At 48.8% G+C, this 20,087-nt stretch overlaps 2 protein-coding genes across 2 annotated transcripts; one reads left to right on the top strand and one right to left on the bottom strand.

Moving 5' to 3' along the window:
• Positions 1-10,413: 10,413 nt before the first annotated feature.
• LOC309670600 (rho-related GTP-binding protein RhoB) lies at positions 10,414-12,801 on the bottom strand. The gene has a single exon (XM_082481602.1). The coding sequence runs from the start codon at positions 12,514-12,516 to the stop codon at positions 11,926-11,928; it is 591 nt and encodes a 196-aa protein (XP_082337728.1). The 5' UTR covers positions 12,517-12,801; the 3' UTR covers positions 10,414-11,925.
• Positions 12,802-18,929: 6,128 nt separating this feature from the next.
• On the top strand, positions 18,930-19,575 carry LOC309669960 (rho-related GTP-binding protein RhoB-like; the record flags this gene model as incomplete). The annotated part of the gene is made up of 1 exon (XM_082480756.1): positions 18,930-19,575. A coding segment is annotated over exon 1 (522 nt), but the record flags the coding sequence as incomplete, so codon positions are not given.
• Between the last annotated feature and the right edge of the window lie 512 nt (positions 19,576-20,087).

The raw sequence follows: 20,087 nt of genomic DNA, 5'->3' as shown, positions 1-20,087 counted from the left end.
GCGGGGTGGGTAGGAGAGTCACTATGACATCAAAGCTGTTCCTTAAGGAGGAGACATATTTGAACATAGGTCTGCCCAGGGAATAATAGGTGAAAGATGAGCTTGACCCCTTCCCAACTTTGTGAGTGACAGCTAACCCTCAATGTACAGAATCAGCATAATTTAGGTTGGAAGGCCCTCAGCAGATCACCTGGTCCAAAGGTGGGCTAACACTGACATTAGTTCAGACGAAACACCAGCATGAATTTCTTCTGAATTCATGGGCAGCTTCTGGTTGATCAAACCTCTGCTTGGTAGCAAATAACATGTCCAGCTAAGAAAAAGAAAAACAACAACGCCGGCTCTTGCCATGGGCTGGGCTTTGCCATTCAGCACCCCAGAGACACAACTCACCGTCTCAGCGAAACAGCTTTGGGTCACAGGGAAGAGAAGGCATTAACAAACCCCTCAGTAAATGAAGCATCATTAGAAAAAGCAGGATTGCTACTTTCTAGGATCTACAACCCTTAGCCAAGGGACTCAGCTTGATGGAAATCAGTCCCAGAGATGTTGCAAGCACCGCGGTAGCCCAGACAGCACGGCTGAGCGCTGGCATGGTGCCTTTCGCACTGGGAGATTTTGGCTGAAAACTTCTGATGGTTTCTTGAGAACTGTTGGGTTTTGTGGGTTAGTTTTAGTTGTTGTTTCTTTTTTTTTTTTTTTTACTTCAGGGCTATTAATTATTTTTATAGCATCATTTTCAAGCACAACAGGAGTTGTCTAATCGGAGTTTAAAATATAAAAAAGGCTGAAGAGCTTTATGAGACATAGCAGGAAATTCAGCAGAACAGTTATGAAAGTCACAAATTCTGGAAAATTTAAAACCTGATGATATTATGGATTAAATCCTGTTAACGTAGCTATTTCCATATGATTTTGCAAACCTACCTTTTGTCCAGAAAAACATCACCTATCTGTGTTATCTACAGTGTTGCTGGAACACCTCGATAATCCTATCTGCAACAGTTCCCTCACCCAGAAATACATGTTACAGCCTCAAAACCACCTGGGCTTTACTCTGGGTGGACAAAGACTTAAAAAATGTTTAGGTTGTAATCTGCCCAACAACAACAGCAATAGCACACATTAGCTGTAAGGACAATATTATTACTGTTTCATAAAGACTCAAGTTAATACATTGTCCAACAAACATTTCTGTATGGGCAAACAATCTTTTCGCAACCTTTACTTGAATTTGCTTCAGTTTGTCGGTAGCAGGTTCGAGAAGCTGGGGACTGAAGGCTGAGTATGTCCTCTGCTTCATTCCACAGAGCGCGCAGCGATCCTCGGTGCCACCCAGCCGTGATGCCAAGAGGCGAGTTGTAGCCAGTCCACGGACAGGAACTGGAGACGGCCGCCAGCCCCACAGCCCGGCCCCACTGCCGCCGCCTCCCCTCTTCATTTCATCTGCCGCCACCTCCCCTCTTCATTTCATCCACCCATCTGGAAAATTTTGGCACTTTCTGGGTTGCTTTTTTTGTTGTTGTTAATTTTTAAAGCGCGGCCGCTGGATTGCCTTGCAAAATTACCATGTGAGAATGCGTATTTTTCTTGAGTTTATTAAAACCATTCATGTACAAAATTAACATGGTTTGACAGTGGAAGAGCTGCGAGTTCTGAGCCCGGTGTGTGACTACTTTATGAAATAGCCATCTGGGAATGCCTAAAAAACAATTGCTTTTAATTTTAAACATCTGTATCTTTAACAATAAGAGCAACCGATGTGGCCCTCCATCAGTGCCGGGCTCAGGCTTTAGCCGAGTAAGGACCGGCTGCAGCCTGAAATGTATCTTGTCTCGCCCTGCTTCTTTGCGTGCCGGTAATTCTAGCCCTCTGTGGCTTGTCCTGGCCGATTTTCCCCTGAAACTTGATCCTTTTTCAACGGATCAAAGGAGCAAAATGAGAAACAAGAAACTTTTGCAGTGAAATTTCAGCCACTGCAGTTGGAGCTGCGTCTCCAGTTGAATCGTCGCTCCCGGCCAGTCGGCGGCTGCCTGTGGAGGAGCGTGCCGGCGTTTCCACCCTCCTGTCCTCGTCCCGCTGGCACGGTTTGCCACATGGACGCTCCTGCTTGGAGGTGTCTAACCTGCCAAAGGGCAGCGTCGCTCCTAATTGCGTGGGGAGTTCTACCAGTGCAACAACAGTTGTGCAATTATGCTGATAATGGGAAGATTATGCTGATAAACTGACCTCCCGGGATAAACTGGTAATAATCCCAAAGTTTAACAAAGAGTTCCCAAGCTCAGTATCGGCAGTTGAGGGAATCGATATGTTATTTACACCTCCTCTGCAGTATGGTATAGGGGAACGCTGTCCCTTGGTCCCTGCATGCCAGCATGTCCCCGGGGCAGGAGGGACCCCCTGCCAGCACCAAATTTGTCCACCGCCAGCTGCCTGGGGACACACAGCAAAGGGCACAGCAGCCACCACGGCCACCACGGCGCTTGCACAGCCTTTGGCAGGGTGTAGGTAGTGGTCAATTAGGGGGCAAGCTAAGAAAGAAGCCTTCGCTGGGCATTTCTGCGGGGCTGTGCAGAGGAATGGGGGTCCCTAAAGCTGCCAGATACCTACACCGAGCTCAACAGCCGGGCTTCCACTCCGCAGACACCGGTTTCGCATGATCACACAGAAGAAATGTGTCTGGCTTATTCCTTTGCCTAGTACATGACATGTAAAAATTCAGAAGTTATGTTTCAAATACGTATGCTAAGGGGAGTAAAAAGTGGCTGAAACTAGTGTCTCAGTATACCACTGCTACAGCCACGTCAGTCTGAGAATGCAAGTGAAGCATCCTGTCAGCCTTAGCTGCCTCCCTGGCATGATGAAGAATTAAGAACATTCTTAGATGAAGAACATGCAGAGGAGTAATGGCTTTTTATTAAACCCAGTGGTACAGCTGGAAAAGACAGAGAAGCCTTCAGGCACCAAAGCCCTTCTTCCAGTCTGCAATCTTCCCAGCTAAAGACAGGCTGAGAACAGTCGCTCTGAATTTCACACGACAGTGTTAAATCAGTGAGCCCACCCAAGAGGAGAGGCCACCGGTGTGCGGGAGCTGAGGCGGGATGTTAGCCCAGGCATTAGGCACACCTTTGCTAAATTCCTAGTTGCAAGGAATTTGCAGCTACTGCAATTTGCTTTCCTTTTTCCCATTTTACTGGTATATGTGTGTCTTTGTCACACTGGCATCTCATTCTAGTTAACCCTTAGGAGTGTTTTGAGTGAAATGCAGCAATCGCCATCAATGCAAAGTGCCCTATTACCGTCAGGAGGGACTGAGCTCGTTTCTGCCCCTAGCTGACCGGCGCCTTGTTTGGGAACACTTTGATAAAGAGCAAACATGGGAGCGACACGCATCTTCCTGCCCATCACCTCGCTGTGGGAAGACAGGTTGGTTCAAGGCTGTTTTGACACAAGCTCTCTCCCATTCATTCTCCTTGGTCTTCTAGGTGCTTTAGCGACCCTCCCACATGACCGTCAGAGAAAATGAAAATAAATTATGAGTACTTTTAGAGTAGCCTAAAATTTGGAGTTTCTTTCAGATGCTTACAGGGGGATGGGTGGTTTAAGACCAAACATACAGATTATTTTCCCTTCAGGATTTTAAAAAAAAAGAATATAGTCATCTTTCAGGGTGGCTGTATAACTTCGACCACTGACGTTCAGTTACACTTGCACACCGGGCAGTGATGTTCCTCGATACCTTCACGGCTGATGAGGCTGAAAATACAAAGCGCCCATTTACTCCTACAAGGATCTTGAATGCAGAAGGTTGGATTTTCATCTTTTTGGAGTTCTACACAGATAGATTATCTCCACCTAGCTATGCATATATGTTATGAAAAGCCCTGGTCTAAAACTCACTCACTCATGGGAGAAGGAAACTGGCTGTCCCCAAGAAGGATCAGGCTGCTGCCATCAAACCCCCGAGTCTGCAAAGCAGGACCCGATTCTGCAGTCTTGGCTTGTTCTGCTGCTGTGAGAGGGAAGACCCCCACAGAGCAAGGACTGTAGGCTCCAACTTCATTGTATGAAAAAAAAAAACCCAAACCAAAAAACCACAACCAAACCACTGTACAAAAGCTTAGGAGCAGGAGAAAAGGCTCTTCCAGGGCTGTCCCCAGCCAGCGCCTCCCTCCCCACCTCCCCGGAGCCCTCGGTGGCTCCCAGAGCAGCCACCACCCTCCCTTCCTGGGAGCCTGGAGGAAAGGAGACATTATCATGCAAATGAGCCCACCGGGAAATCCACTTTGTTTCCAAATTTCTATCTCCAGCCCTGCCACATCAGGCATTGAATGCAGAAGAGGATGAATGGCCTAAAAGCAACAGAATTAAGCATTTAGAGCAAAATCCCACCCACTGGTCCCCCTTTACTTGGAAGCAAGATTTAGCGCATACACAAAACCCACACAGACTAGCAAGCTGGGGGAAAAATGGGAAAAATGTACACGTACACTTAGTACGTGCTGCAGGCACCAATCTAATATTCTTCCTGCTATGCTGCTCCAGTTCAGTACAGATATCGCATCGGTGCCTCCGGTTTTAACCCCCACTCCTACAGCCCACCTTTGAGCGTGAGTTTGATATTTCAATCATGTAAGAAAAGCAGACGTGCCAGTAGTTATTATTATACCAAATGGTACCTGCTGCTGAATTACAGATGTATAATACACTGCTGACACATATAGGCATGTCTTACAGGAAACTGTAAAGCCTCTTGCGTCATGGACTCTCTGAAGAACTGGAGAGACGTCTGTCCTGCACAGGCTGTGAGCGCCTGGCCATGAAACTTGATCTACCTGGCTGCTGCTTCTCCCAGACTGTGGCTTACCACTGTCGCTGGGAGCAAACCTGAAGAAAACTCCTTGCTCTCATCATGAGCTGGGAAAAATTCAAGGCAGTAGGGGAGCAACTCATTCTCTTCCTCTGGTGGCATTGAAAAAAAGGTCCATCCATTACCCCAGGCTACTCAAATCAACTGCTTAAGGACATAGAATCTTAAAACCATAGAGTGGTTTGGGTTGGAAGGGACCTTTAAAGATCACCCAGTCCAACCCTCCTGCCATGGGCAGGGACTAGACCAGGTTGCTCAAAGCCCCGTCCAATCTGGCCGTGAACACTTCCAATGAAGGAGCACCCACAACTTCTCTGGGCAACCTGTTCCAGTGTCTCTCATACAGTTCATATAAGTATATGACACGTGGCCTGCGAATCCTTGGTTTGGTGATGTTGAGGCTACAACCGTCCTCACAAAGTATCTCACCCTAATTTGACCTCTCTGGAGTTGTTTATCCAGCTGTAGCAATTTGCTCACACTACCTTCCTAGACAACACTTCTCCCACACCTCCCTACCTGCCCCGTTCCAGTGCCAGCGCCGGCGCTGGAGGAGCCCCGCGCTGATCCAGCTCAGCTCACCAGCCCGGCAGAGAAACTGCTGCTTCTCTGCAGCAGTGGCTGGATGTCCCCAGCCGCACATGGGACCGTACCCTGCTCTTCCTGCTGACTGACCTGCGCATGGAAACAGCGCACGTGGCCCAGACACCTCCCTTTTAGTCAGGTAGCACTGGAGGGGGTGAGTGCTCCTGGTGGGAATGGACCTGCAGTGGTGTGAGCTGGCCTGGTGGGAGGTGAGCAGACAGTGGTGTTGGCAAAGCCATATCACACAGCTTCACCTGCGAGTCCTTCCAGAGGGTGAGGACGTCCCTTCCCAGGCAGTGGAGAGAGGTCCTCTGGAGCTGCCTGTTTCTGCTGGCAGTAAAGGGACCTTGGACAATTAGCTTAGATGAGATACATAACTTCAAGACTGCTGAAGTGGGCTGAAATCCTTCCCTCCCTTGAACTCCACATCTAAAGATGTCCACAAGGAGCTCCAAGAGGTTTCAAAGAGACTCCTCCAGCAACAGAGCTAAACCTTTCTCCAAAAGCTTCCTTGAAGTAGATGCTTATCAGCTGCCCCACCACCACCACTGTGTCTGCTGGCTACCTAACTGTGGAGAAGGCTTGAATCCCAGACCTGGAGCATCTGTGTCTTCACGTACACACTGGGTTAGCCAGATCTGCAGACAGTTGTTCAGAGCTGCAGGGGCAAATGGCTCGTCTTAGACACATCCTTTAAAGAAGTTACCTCAATGGATTCATAATGCGATTTCTATTTACAAATAGGTATTGTTACGGAACCAGCAAACCCAAAAGAACTGGATTCACTAGTGCTACAGTCCATACAAGCTGAAGGATGAAACTGGGCATTTTTTTACTTTCTGCAGTCAAGGAATAAATTCTGTGAGTGAATTACAGTTAGCAAGACTGATTCTACTAAAATATTTGTGGACTTCCTCAAAGTACTTTCTTTTTTTTTTTCTCTTACTGCAGGGAGTTTGTGTCAATTCTTTATTGAATTGCTAAAACAGACTTGCAGCCTGTCCAACACAGTGTAAGGCAAATGGAGCTTAATTAAGTTATCCCTGCAAAACCAGAAAGCCATATAAGAGGACATTGCTTCAAATTCTGCACCCGCTTGCACTCATGCAACCCGACTGTAGTCTGGGGAGTTGTATGAGAGTTAAAAAAAAACTAGCAAAAACGTGTAGTTCCAATTCATAATGCATAACAAGTACATTAAAAACCATTTTACCAACACTACCAAGGATTTTTACTTTCTCCCACCAAAGATCCTTGTCCTTTATTTGGCACACCCTCTGGAGTGTGCTTTCCAGAGAGTCTCTATCTGATCGTGCAAAGATGACTTGAGAATGGATCGAGAGCAGCCCTGAGGAGAAGGACCTGGGTGTGCTGATTGATGAGAAGCTCAACATGAGCCAGCAGTGTGCGATCACAGCCCAGAAGGCCAACCATATTCTGGGCTGCATCAGAAGCGTGGCCAGCAGGTTGAGGGAGGTGATTCTGCCCCTCTACTCTCTGTGGTGAGACCCCACCTGGGGTCCTGCATCCAGCTCTGGAGGCCCCAACAGAGGAAAGACATGAACTTGTTGGAGCACGTCCAGAGGAGGGCCATGGAGATGATCTGAGGGCTGGAGCACCTCTCCTATATGAGGGCAGGCTGAAAGAGTTGAGGTTGTTCAGCCTGGAGAAAAGAAGGGTCCGAGAGACCTTGCAGCGGCCTTACAGTACCTAAAGTGGGCCTACAGGAAAGCTGGGGAGGGACTTTTTATCAGGGAATGTAGTGATAGGACAAGGGGGAATGGCTTTAAACTGGGAGAGGGTAGATTTAGATTAGATATTAGGAAGAAATTTTTCACTCTGAGGGTGGTGAGACAGTGGAACAGGTTGCCCAGAGAAGTTGTGGGTGCCCCATCCTGGAGGTGTTCAAGGCCAGGCTGGATGGAGCTTTGAGCAACCTGGTCTAGTGGGAGGTGTCCCTGCCTATGGCAGTGGGGTTGGAACTAGATGATCTTCAAGGTCCCTTCCAACCTAAACTGTTCTATGATTCTGTGACTCACAGTTGCTGTTGCTGTGTCTCCAGAAGGGGAGAAGGTAGTACTGACCTTCCCTGGCTGGCTTCATTTTCAGGCTGCCCAGATGAGACACCCTCACACTGTCAGAGGGCCCAGCCTGGTCTTGGGGTGGGAGCACACAAGTGTCCTCCTCACTTGAACAGAGAATGATGGAATGAATGGGTCTTTCAGTGACGCTTTTCTGTATTTCCAGGATTTGCTGCTAAGGATGCACTGGTACTATTATGGAGCAAATTTCCCCCATGGAGCTCCGGCTCCCACCAGAAAAAAAAAACACCTTTTGCAGATGTTGATCTTGGCCTGAACAGAGCAAGGGAAGATGCAGCCTTTCCTCAGCTGAGGACATCTATGCAGGCATGTGGACACAGCCGGGAAGGTCTCTGCGTGCCCAAGTAGTGTGCACGGGGAATGTGAGACAAGTTGGTTGTTGACCTTCCTTTGATGCTCTAACCAACTTGCTCAGTGTCACCTCTTCTATCAGAAGGTTACAGGAGACAGACTGGGACCAGATGAACACAAGCTAGGCGACCAGATGAAGCCAAGGGGAGATCTGCATGAAGCCAACCCCCTGTCTGAAGGCACGGTGTGGGTTGCCAGGTGGCTTGTCCTGAGCTCGGGCGGCTGGCTGGCCCCGGCGGTGGGCAGACCCTCCATGTCACACTTGGGCAGATGCAGCTATGGGGTGGAGTTGGTCAGTGTGACATCTCACAGCACAGCCAGTGCAGCCCTGGGGTGTCAGCCTGGCCACGTCAGGGTGGCTGAGTCAAGGAGGGTGGGACGAGCCACACCTCGTGTCCCCCTCCACCAAAGCGGTGACGTTAATGAGCAAGCGTAGTACTGTGGCACAAAGCAAACCGAGCTGTGGCTCTGGTCCCACCATCTGACCCCGACGGGTGGACGCTCGCACGGTGATGTCACCCTGTCGGCTGACTCAGCCTCACCAGTAGCAGAGAAAGGTCACACTCAGTTAAAACCGAAATGTGTTTTCTCGCAGCTTTTCCCCCTTGGGCCAGAGGCTGGAGCCCTGAGATGGGCAAAGGTCCAATTGGAAATAACGAATGTAATTACCTTGTAAGCACCTTAGTGGAAAATATTGGTATAGTTAATTATACAGGGATGCAATGCTAACTCATTTCCCAGTGTTTAAAGTACAAATATTAACGCTTTCTCCTTCGGGGTTCTGAGAAGATTAGTTATTGCTGCAGCCTAACAGAATTTATGTTTTGCACATATTGCTATCAGTTAAACAAAAAAGTTTCCCATGTTGATTTTAATATTGTTGATATTGTGCAGAACGGTGCTACAATGCACAGAACTGGGCTTTTGAGGGCCTATGCAAGAACAGGGTCTTTGGCTGTGGCCCTTTAAACATCCAAAATTGATACATATTTTTTTTTATTTTTTTTAAAGGATGTTTGAGGACCAAAAGGTTATTTTAGGGTTCTCAGATTGAAGATAAGAAACTCACCCTTTGAGTATCAGGAAAATGGAAATCCTTGGAGACAGGTACCCAAAACATGGGGCTTGAGTACCTTTTAAGAAATTGTGACTAAATTGTCTCAGTGAAAATACCACCGTCTTTCACTAAGGATCATAGGAAACAACACAATAAACTCATGGCACGGACTGAGCACGCACTCCAGTATTTGAAGTCTTCAAAATGAAACCCCCATTTTTTCCACACTATTTCTGATGAACTTTTCAGTTGTCGAATAAGGAACCCGCTATTTCCATGTTGGTCCATCAAAAAAGCCCCATTGCTTTCCAGGGGAGGCCGGCAGAGCCCTCCGCCTACCAACGCGCAAAAGCCACTGGATGCGTTTTGCTTGCCTTGGTGTGCGTGTTAACACCTCGGAATGGTCCAGCGCACCCCGGCAGACATTCACGGGCCAGGAAAACAAAAGACTTCACTCCTTCCTCACACCTCCGCAAAAGGAGTCGAGAGGATTTAGAAAAATATAAAACCATCCTGCGATTTCCCTTATAGGCACCAAAGGGACAAAAAAAAAAGGGGGGGGGGAGGGTGGGAAAGAGGAAACATCAGCACTTGGGGCATAGGCCTTGGTTTTCAGTGAAAATCGCATTGTGCGTTTTGCAGCGGGCCACCTCTGCTGCCAGGAGCCGCCACGGCACACAGCACCCGCAGGACCCCGATGTCCTGCCCAGGGACCCCAGCTCCAGCCGGGAGCAGGCGAGGGAGGAGGCAGGCACCGTGCCCCGCCGGGGATCCCCGTCACGGAGAAGCCCAGACTTTTTACATTGCTAGGGGAATTAATGAGGCCAGCAATTAGGTAATCGAGCCAGGCAGCTTAGGAGAGCACTGCAGTGCCAGCAGAGTCTCCTGCTTCAGATTCAGCAGCAAGCAAAGCCTGTCCTCGTGCCCCACTGCAGCAAACAGGTACTCACTCCCCCCCCAAAAAAAAAGAGGAGGTCACTAATAAAACTTTTACCTAAATACTTTGCTCAAAAATAAGCCCTGTTGCCCCTGCTACTTTCCAGTTTTCCGCCTGTTTTGTTGCTACACAAGCCCAAACCTCACCCCCAGCAGCAGGAGAAGGAGCACCGGGAGCCTGAACCCAAAGTCCACCACGCACAAGGCACAACAGCTTCTTGCGCTTCGGCAGCAGCGAGGATGGATTAGTCACCACCTTGAATTTTGAGTGCACTTCTATGTGCCATCTGCACAGAAAAATGAAGGAAGCAGCTCAAATTAAGGCAGCAGCTCCCCCAAAGGAGCATATAACCGCCATTCCTCCAAAAGCTGCCAGACAGGTATTTCGGCCAGTGGAGAGAAACAAAGAGGACCGCATGAAGGCAGCGGGCGAACCCCAGTCTAGTGGGCCACCACCCAGGTCTATTGCTGCAAGTTGAGGACAGCCTCCATAAATCACAACACTGCTCTCATGAGTGTCAGCATAGAATCTTTTTAATACTTTACATAAAAAACTGCATACACAGTTCATAATTTTTATGTAAACATCATATACATCTCAGTTTTTGCCATGTCAGTTTATTAAAAACAAAACCAGAACAGTCTCAGTACCACTGTTGAGGGAAGAGGGACAAAAGTAAACAAACATAAATGGATACATTTGTTCTCTGAACCAGAGAAACACAAGATTATTTTCACAGGGTAGCCAACCCAGGTGAAAATAAAGTTTTAAATAAACCTAAATTCTTTAAATTGCCCTTTAGTATTAATGTCTGATGTACTCACTGCACAAGGAACAGTGCTTTCACCCATTTTTTCCAAAGCAAAGAGATACAGTGGTTTTATTTCGTCTTGCGTTGAAATCACAATTTAAAAACAAGACCCAGATGAGGTTACCCAGTACGAACGTTTCCAATGCTACAGTGTTGTATGCAGATGACAAGTGCATCGAGTGTTTAATTTAAAAAAACAGAAATCCACCAAGTTGTGCAAAGTAAATTCCTTTGAAAAATAAAACTTTTAAATAAACCCGAATCAACATACTTGCAGAAAACAACACTAAAGGAAGGAGCAGGCACCAAGATCATAATATGGCAATATCATCCCCTTCCCCCTTGCTCATCCTGCCTCGTCCGTCAGGAGGAGGATGGCCAGCAAGGAGGACAGAGCAGTTCAGCTTCACTTTCCAGCCCGGTGGCCTCTGCAGCTGGAGTCAGTTCAAGGCTCGCATTATCAGCAGGCATCAGTCACTCAGGGCGAGTTCCTTTGCACAACACAAGTCCCAGCTGGGCACCCCCTCCCCACCTCACTTTAAATAAGCACCCCCTGCACTACCCCAGTTTGCACAAGACAGAAAAGGTAAGATATATACAGGCTTCGCTTGGGCTGACCCTCCCCTCCCAGTCTCGGTCTTCAGGGCACCAACTCCCACAGCAGGTCAGGCTCAGGCCGAGAGGTCCGCGGGAGGCGAGGATGCCGCAGGCAGCCCAGGAGACGCAGCCCCTTCCCCAGCCCGCCCGGGGGGGAGGCACATGCAGGCAAGGAGGCAGAAGTCCCTTCGAGCGCCTCGGCTCCACCGCTCTCCTCTGGCAAAAGAGAGGAGGCTGCCCGGGAGCAGCAGGTGGTGGGAAAGGGGAAGAGCCGAGTGCAGTGTTTGCTCAGTCCAGTCTCAGCAGCTTTTCGTTGTCGAGACCCTGCGATTAACTCGCAGGGGCCGGTAGCAGGAGAAGGCTTCTCCCCGCTTTATTCCCAAGACTCAGGGCATGCAATCCCCCCCCTCCCTCTGTCCCCACGGCTGAGCCGGCGCAACCCTTTTCAGCCAAGGCGAAGGGAAGCGTGCTCCCTCCCTCAGCCCCCACCCCGCTCCACCGCCAGCCCCCAGCGGAGGGGACGGGCAGATGGCGTGTGCGTGCATAACCCCGCTCCTCTCCGCCTGCCAACAGGTGACCCAGGCACTGTGCCCAGCGCCGCGCTCCAGCCGCACCCTATAGCACTTTGCAGCAGTTGATGCAGCCGTTCTGGGTGCCGTAGCGCTTCTGCAAGGCTGCCCGGGTGGCAGTCTCAAAGACCTCCCGGACACCCTCCTTGGTCTTGGCCGAGCACTCCAGGTAGTCGTAGGCCTGGATGCGAATGGCCATGGCACGGCCATCCTCAGTGCGCACCGGCTCCTGCTTCATGCGGGCCAGCTCGTTGCGCACATGCTCGTCGTTGCGCAGGTCTTTCTTGTTGGCCACCAGGATGATGGGGACGTTGGGGCAGAAGTGTTTGACTTCGGGTACCCACTTCTCCGGGATGTTCTCCAGCGAGTCCGGGCTGTCCACGGAGAAGCACATGAGGATCACATCAGTGTCCGGGTAGGAGAGAGGGCGCAGGCGGTCATAGTCCTCCTGGCCAGCCGTGTCCCACAGGGCCAGTTCCACCTGCTTGCCATCCACCTCGATGTCAGCCACGTAGTTCTCGAAGACGGTGGGCACGTAGACCTCGGGGAACTCATCCTTGCTGAAGACGATGAGGAGGCAGGTCTTGCCACAGGCACCGTCCCCCACCACCACCAGCTTCTTGCGGATAGCGGCCATGGCCAGGCTCGCCAAGCTGGCCTTGCCGTGCAGCAGGACGATGGCAGCGCCCTCCTCCCCGCGGCCGCCGCCTCCCCCTTCCTCTCGCTTCTCACAGGGCACCGTGGCGAGCCGGGCCCGCGCAGGCAGGCGGGCGCCTCCTCCTCTCTCCCCGCACCGGCACCGCGCCTCTGTCCCCTCCTCAGGGGAGCGCTACGGCCGCAGCGATCGCCGCCGGTCTCGCCCGGCTCGGCCCTTCGCGGGGGGGAAACGCCACCGACAGCCTACGCTCCACGCCGCGCCGCGCTGCCACTGCCGCAAGCTGCGGGCCGGCGCCGCTATTTAAAGGCGCTCGCGACTTTCTTAATATAGCCGGCCAATGGGAAGGCAGGGAGTGAGGTCATCCCCGGCGGAGAGCGTCGCGATTGGTTGGAGGTCTGCGGGCGGGAGGCGGGGCGTGGGGAGGAGGGGGCGAGCGGCGCCCGGCCCGCGGCGGCGGCGGCGGGGCAGTGCCGGGGGGCGGCCGGCGGCGGGGGGCAACTGGCGGTGCCCGTCTGGCGGTGATCGGGTCGGGTCGGCTTGGGGCCGTCGGGGGCGGTGGCTGTGGGGCGGCTGGAGCCGGGCTGGGGGGCGGCGGGGCAGGTGGTTGTGAGGCGGAGGAGCCTCGCCGTGTGGTGGTAAGTCGGACCGTGAGGCGAATGGGGGCCGGGCCCTGAGGTGAGCTCCGCGGGGGGCTTACGGCGCTCGGCAGGCAGCGGTGCCGCACCCCTGGAGAAGCCCGGGGCAGGTCCCCCACCCCCGGTTTGTGCCGCCTTCCCGGCCCCGGGGTGGCGGCGTTGCCGCGGGGCAGGGCCGGGCCGCCGCCGCCCTCCGCGCCGCTGGGGCTGACCGGTCTTGGGAGGCTGGGCGAGCGACCGAGAAAAATAGGGAAAATCGTTGCCTCCCGGATGCAGGGTTTGAAGCCCAAGCAAAGTGAAACTGAGATTATTGCAGGCGGTTAAATAAAACAAAAGCCTTCGCTGGATATGACTGGAAAAACACAGAGCTCGACCGCTTCCCTTCCTTAAAGGAAAAAAAATCATCACGTTTGAGCCTCTCTCCTGCCGGCTTTTGGCCAAAAGGGAACGGAGGAATTATAAACCAGCAGAAGTAACAGACTTGAACTGAAATGCCCCTTTGGTCTCAATTTACAGAGAGATCGGAAGTCACAGTAATGAAAAAAATGAACGTGGAAAATAAATGAGCGCAAAAGACTGGAGTTTCAGATTGCTTGGAGGTGTAAGTGCCTTAACATAACCAGATGGCTCGCGCTGGGTGCGTTAATAAAGCCGTGCATTGTAAAGCCTCACACTGTGAAATTACTGGTAGCGATTCTATGTCGCTGTTGCAGCTATCGCTGTTTAACTCGGTTGTCTCAAGCGTTTTCCCTGCAAGCATTTTCACCTAAACGATGTCCTGTGGCTACTGCCTCTCGGGGTTGCATCCAAAGTGTCCTCTTTTGTTAGCCAGCACTGGCATTAGCGAATAAGACAAAAATTAGTGACTTGAACAATATGATAGTTATTAAAACTTGTGTTTAAAAATATCTACTTGAAGACCAAATGCATCACTGAGTATATCAAATTGCCTGACGAGTTACTTGCAGCAGAAGTGTGTGTCAATAGGGCAAATGGTTCACTTATGGGTCACTTAATCCTAGACATTGAAATATAATTCATCTTCTGTGAGATTTTTGTAATTCTGATTTCTCCCTGTCAAACAGGCATGTCCCTGGATGGTGATGGATGGATTTGTACCTTGATCTTACATAGTTTGTACAGCGCATTTTACATGAAGTGAACATAAAAAATTCAAACCGGTGTTTGAAAAAACCCAGAAATAAAGTGTAGTCATAGGCATCGGTGTTCTACAGTACCTGTGGCCTTTTAACAGGCTAAATTTCTGATTTGCATTGTCCCTTTATATCCTTCATGAAACGAAAAAAAGTTGCCCGTGTGGAAGTCTTCCCCGCACTGGCATGTCCTTCTGGCGACGGAGCATTGGCAGCTTGTAGCTGTTTTCTCTATAAATATACTCACAAGCCTGTAGAGCCGTTCTGATGGGCAGATAGAGTTAACTTGCTGTATAACGTAAGGCTTCTGAATACATTTGCCGTCGTCTCTTGGAGCTTTTGGGCGATGCCGAACTGCCGGTGGATTTTTCGCTGGAGTTCAGAGCCACCTTGCGGCGGCCCCGCCGGCGCGGCTGCCCGCCGTCCTCACGGCTGCGAAGCTGGAAAGCTCCACCTCTGGGCTGGCAGCAGGAAAAGCTGCAAGCGCTTTACAGATCGTGAGAGGTGCTGCTTAAATATGCTTTGGAATCCCTTTTTATTTGGCTTTTGGGTGGCACGAGGAATCAAAAAAGGTAAAAAAAAAAAAAAAAAAAAGAATCATCAAAATGAGCGATTATGTTGATGGTCTTGTCTGTGCTGTGCCATGAAAGTCAGGGAAATGCGCAGCGTAGTCATTTCGAAGCACACGGCTCTGTTGTTCACCCAGAGCGCTGCTAGCAATTATCGCTGTGCCTCGGCGCAGGGAAAGCAGACTGAGTGGCCCACATTCATACTCTCTAACTCTTAGAATTCAAAGTAGGGTGGCCTCATCCAAAGCGTCTGCTGGTCCCAACTTCCAGCCTATCCCAAGGAAATACCCTGCAAAGGTCCAACAAACCCAAGTCAAACCCGTAGCAAGGAGTCCTCTTGTAATTGAACAGCACAGATGTAGTTCCAGCACTCAGTTATGGTCTGAGCCATAACTGCTTTATTTTCTAGTGAAATCTTGCATCTGTCGTCTTCCACACAGTTAACACTGAAGGCAAAGGGCCTGATGTTTCATCTCTCACCTTGCAAGAAAGACTGCAGCAAAGTCTATGTAATTCCTTAACCTAGGGTTGCAAATGTTTTTTTGGTTTTTTTTTTTTGGAGGCTTTATGTCAGAAGATGCAGTCCTGTGACTCACTTAGGCTGAGATCACACTCATTTCACTGTCCTCAGGTACACTCCAGCAATGGACTCTATAGAGAACATCTCAGTCACAGTGGTTATCACACCTTTATACTGAGATGTGTAATACCTGGGACTTGGATCATGGCCTGGGTTTCATACTTAGTGGAAATTTACTACATGCCACCTTTCTCCTGCAGCAGATTTAGCCTATAAATATCAGTGCACTATGTGATACCTGCCCTGAGCTGTCTAAGTAGAAGCGTAGAGGCCCTTAATTTATATTATCTTTCCAGTTATATGTATTTGCTTCTCTTCTCTGGAGCATTCTTTCTTCAGCCCCATACACAAAAGCATGAAGTGAGCCAGTTTCAAGAGCAGGGGAAAACAGGGGCAGAGTTGTACACAGGAATTCTTTTGTCTTCTTGCTTGGATCGATGCATCAGGGAAAATGGGAATGCGACCAGCATGGCAGTGTGCGAGTGCAACAGAAAGGGGCACGGCAGCAGTGCTGTGAATGAGCAGAGTGGATAATAATCTGTGGAAGTCCTTAGGCTTCCTTCTGGGGATGGTGCCTGAGAGCAGAGGTGGAAAACCTGGAAAGAAAATAATGAAAAGAGGCTCCGGGATGAGATGGCTTTTTCCTCTCTGTAGGGAATTTTGTACAGGACCGATTCTGTATTCAAGCATGGTCGTGGTCCAGAAGGCACCAGGGAGGGTAGCCAGCTCACATTTTTCAGGACTGAATTTGAACTTTATGTTGTAACTTTTATATTTTCTGATCAAATTTGCATGATATGCTAAAGTATAGTTCTTCAAGAAAGCTGAAACTTCACTTGCAGTAATCCCTAAATGTGCACTCTCTAAGCAGAGCATTAGTTCTGCTGCCCCACATACGTCTGTATGATTGATGAAGAAAGTATGAGCTGGGAGAAAGAAGACACCACTTCTTAGCTTTCATCGCTCGTGCTGGTGGTTTTGAGATTAAAACTCAGCCTTTTGTTTTTTACTTGATTTAATCCGATTGGCATTTTTTTGTTGCTGAGAAGACACTTCCAGTCAATTACTGGAGATTGTTTCCAGATTATATTCCCTCTTCCCTGCTCTTTTTGCTAAACAGATTTTCTAAAGGGCGTGTCTGTAACTCAGATATTTGTGTTCAAGCATAAATCTGTACCAAAAGCGCGAAAGCTCAGCGGGGAAGGTAATCTTTCTCCTTTTTGTCAATAAGTAGGCAAGTAAGTACATCGCCTGCTGTGGCTTAACGTGCTGAGGGAGCCGTATGTGCCAGTAATGGCATACTGAGTCCTGCACGCTGACTCGTACTGCGACGCTAGCACCAAGCGTCCTGCAGTCCTCATGCAGGCAAAGCTTCCCAGGGAAGTAAGGAAAGCAAGAGCTAGCTAAATATGAGCACTTTACAGGCTAGTGCTAAAAAGCTCTGAGTAGCTGTGGGAGGACAGGCAGAAATGGTAAGCGTCTGCCTCTCTGAGCTGCTAAGAGTTTCTGGCATAAATAGGAACCAGACCACTTGTTGTATGTCACAGCAGGTCCATTGCTTTCCAGCGTCCCTGAAAAAAAACGGAATTTAGCTCTCAGATCCCCTTGTGATCAATGCTCTCAGCAGAGAAGCCTGACTGATCTCCCTAGAAACTGCACAAAAAAGAAGGTGAAAAAGACCTGTGTATTCTCATGCAGAGGTTTAGGCTAAGTACAGTGGATGTAAAAGCACATCATCCCAAACAAGAAATGCCTTCAGGGTCCTAAAGAGCTGTATGGGACCCGCTGCTTTTGCTCTTCCAGGGAATAAGTGAGGTAAGTCAGAAGCTGATGACTTTAATTTTGTCAAGTTCCTATGGGTAGACTATCAGATTCATACTTGAATAGGACTCAGGAAATACGGTCTGGCAGAATAAAATTAGACCACCATAGAACACTAAAGTGGCCTCAGGTCTCCAGCTGACTTCAAATTAAAGAATAGAAAGTTCCTCATCCTCAGGCTAAAAATTTTAGACCTAAAAACCCTCATCTCAATTGAAGAACTCTTCTGTAGCTGTATGAAATAAATGGGCTGAACACACAACTGTACTAATCAGCAGTTAACGTATCTGCATCACCAATAATGCCTTTGGAAACAGTTCTCTCTGCAGAGACCAAATTAATCCACCTCCGGTTCCCTTTGTTCTCAGTTTTCAGTGCTTGCAGACACCTTCCAGTCTTTGTCTACCAGAAGAACTGAGACAGAAGGAGTAGAAGTTACTTTTTCTATGCCAACAAGGTAGCAGGGAATTCAGTCTTCGTCTCTGGAGTTCATCTCCCTACTTTAAGAATGATCAAACACTGGAAAAGGCTGCCCAGATTGGCTGTGGAGACTCTACCCTTGGAGGTACTCAAAACCCAACTGGAAACAGTCCTGAGCAGCTGCTGTAGTTGATCCTGCAGGGCAGGGTGGACTAGATGATCCCTTCCCACCTCATCTGTTCTCTGAGTCTGCAATTCATTTCTCTATGATGCCTCAGCAGATCTGGAAAGGGGTGTCTTCCGGATCCGTCTGTCAGGTCTACCGCTGTTTTACACTCTGGTACTGTCAGCCCCCCCCCTCCCCCCCAGTAGTTTGGAACAGGCAATACTGAAATGCTCACTCAGAAAGAATCTTTTGCAATAGCAACGAGGAAATTTCTAAAGTAAACATGCTGTGATTTGTTAATGAATTGTGTAACTTCCACTTTATTGCCAGTAAAGTAGGTTTCTTTAAAAAACAATGATGTCATCAGGTTCTCTTTGTAGATTGGTTGGCTATATTAAGAAACATCAACCTATTCCTTTAAATACTGGGATCATCATGATAGTCTTTGAAGAGTGGTGGTAAGTTCTCTTGGCAGGGGAACCAGTGACTTAAGGAAGCTGCGGCGGCAATAATATTAGAAGAAACCAATATATTACTGAACATCAAGAAAGAGAAGAAGGTTGATGCTGGAAATTGCTATGCTGTAAGTCTAACAAAATTCTATCTCATATAAATTAGCCGTGAATATACAACGACTGAGAACACTTTCTCAAGTCCCACATAACAACAGATCTATGAGCAAAAGCAGCATGGACTTACACAGAATGGCTATCGCCATTGGTAGAATTCTACTAGCAGACCACGGCAGGGAAAATGTAGTCAATAAAACCGATTTGGATAGTTGTTCAGTACAGTGTTTTACACTCCATCTCACTCACAAAATTAAGTCATTCAATCTAGAAAGTGAAATCTGTTATAGACTGAACACTGACCATAAACAATGTCTGAGACGATAAAACAGAAATATAGGGCACCGCAGAAGTCTTAGTTACACCCACACTTGGTTTATACCTGCGTTTTTTGATCTATAATAATAGTTAAGAGCAAGGTACTCATAATTTCAGAAGATTCGGAAACCAGAGAAATTAAAAAGGGAAAAAATGGGGAATGAAGGTAAAACAGGAGTCTCCTTCTACCCTCCACAAAAACTAAGGGGAAAAAAAAAAAAAAAAGCAAACAACAAAACAGCACGGGAATAATTCATTTTGTACTTCATCTTGGTTTTCAGGGGATGGCTGCGCTTAGGAGGAAGCTAACTGTAGTCGGAGATGACCGCTGTGGGAAGACATGCCTCCTCTTTGCTCTGCGTCACGAGCAGCTTCCCCGGTCCTACGAGCCAACTCTGTTCGATGCTTACACCACTGACACAGAGGTAGATGGGAAGGAGATGAACCTAATTCTCTTCGATGTGGCAGGGAAGAATGAATTCAGTTACCGTAATCTCCGCTCAGTGTTCTACAGGGACACTGACGTTATTTTAATGTGCTTCTCTGTGGACAGGCCTGACTCACAGCAAAACATCCTTGATTTTTGGGTTCCAGAAATCAAAGTGTTCTGCCCCACAGTACCTATTATTCTGGTGGCTACCAAGATAGAACTACGGGGTGATGAATGCATTAAGAAGAAAGTAACTACTCCAGGCAACGAGCCAATTAACACTACAGAGGGAAAAGCTTTAGCTGCCAGCATTGGGGCATATGCTTACCTGGAGTGTTCTGCCAAGACAAAAGAAGGTGTTGATACAGCCCTGGAGATTATTAGCCAATGTGCATTAAATGAGAAAAGGAGGAGGAAAAGGCACTACAGGCGCTGCCGAATTTTGTAAGAGGAGTGAACGTTATTTTGTTGTTGGATTTCATGATGTGGAAAGGTGAGTAGATGTCTTTGTTGCTGTTGTGTGAGTGCTATAAGGGTTGCTTTTATGTTATAGGAGGAAAAAAAAATCCCTTATTTCTTCTTCGCTTGAAAAGTTGGGTTTGTTTCCTTCTCCACCTCCAAAACAGGCTGAAGAGCACAATTCCAGATTGGAGTTGAGTACTGGTATTGAGAAGTGGAAATGACACAGCTACATACAGTTCTCCACAGACATTTTTTGGTCAAGGGAGAGACACACAGACCAGGACAGGAACCTGAAACAGAACTATTGGGAGAAGCACAAGAACATGTTGTTCAGTGGATCTAATCCGGGCTTCCTGGTTGCAAGGCTTAGTGGCAAGCAGCCGTTCTGACAAGGTTTCCCAGTATGCACTCCCTTCCATACACTTC

Source organism: Vanellus vanellus (genome assembly GCF_965231255.1).
Source record: "Vanellus vanellus genome assembly, chromosome: 3".
NCBI lineage: Eukaryota > Metazoa > Chordata > Aves > Charadriiformes > Charadriidae > Vanellus > Vanellus vanellus.
This window is presented reverse-complemented; position numbering and strand designations above follow the sequence as displayed.

Bases quoted from the DNA above. Each gene is read 5' to 3' on its own strand.
- LOC309670600 (XM_082481602.1), bottom strand. From the start codon at position 12,516: ATGGCCGCTATCCGCAAGAAGCTGGTGGTGGTGGGGGACGGTGCCTGT.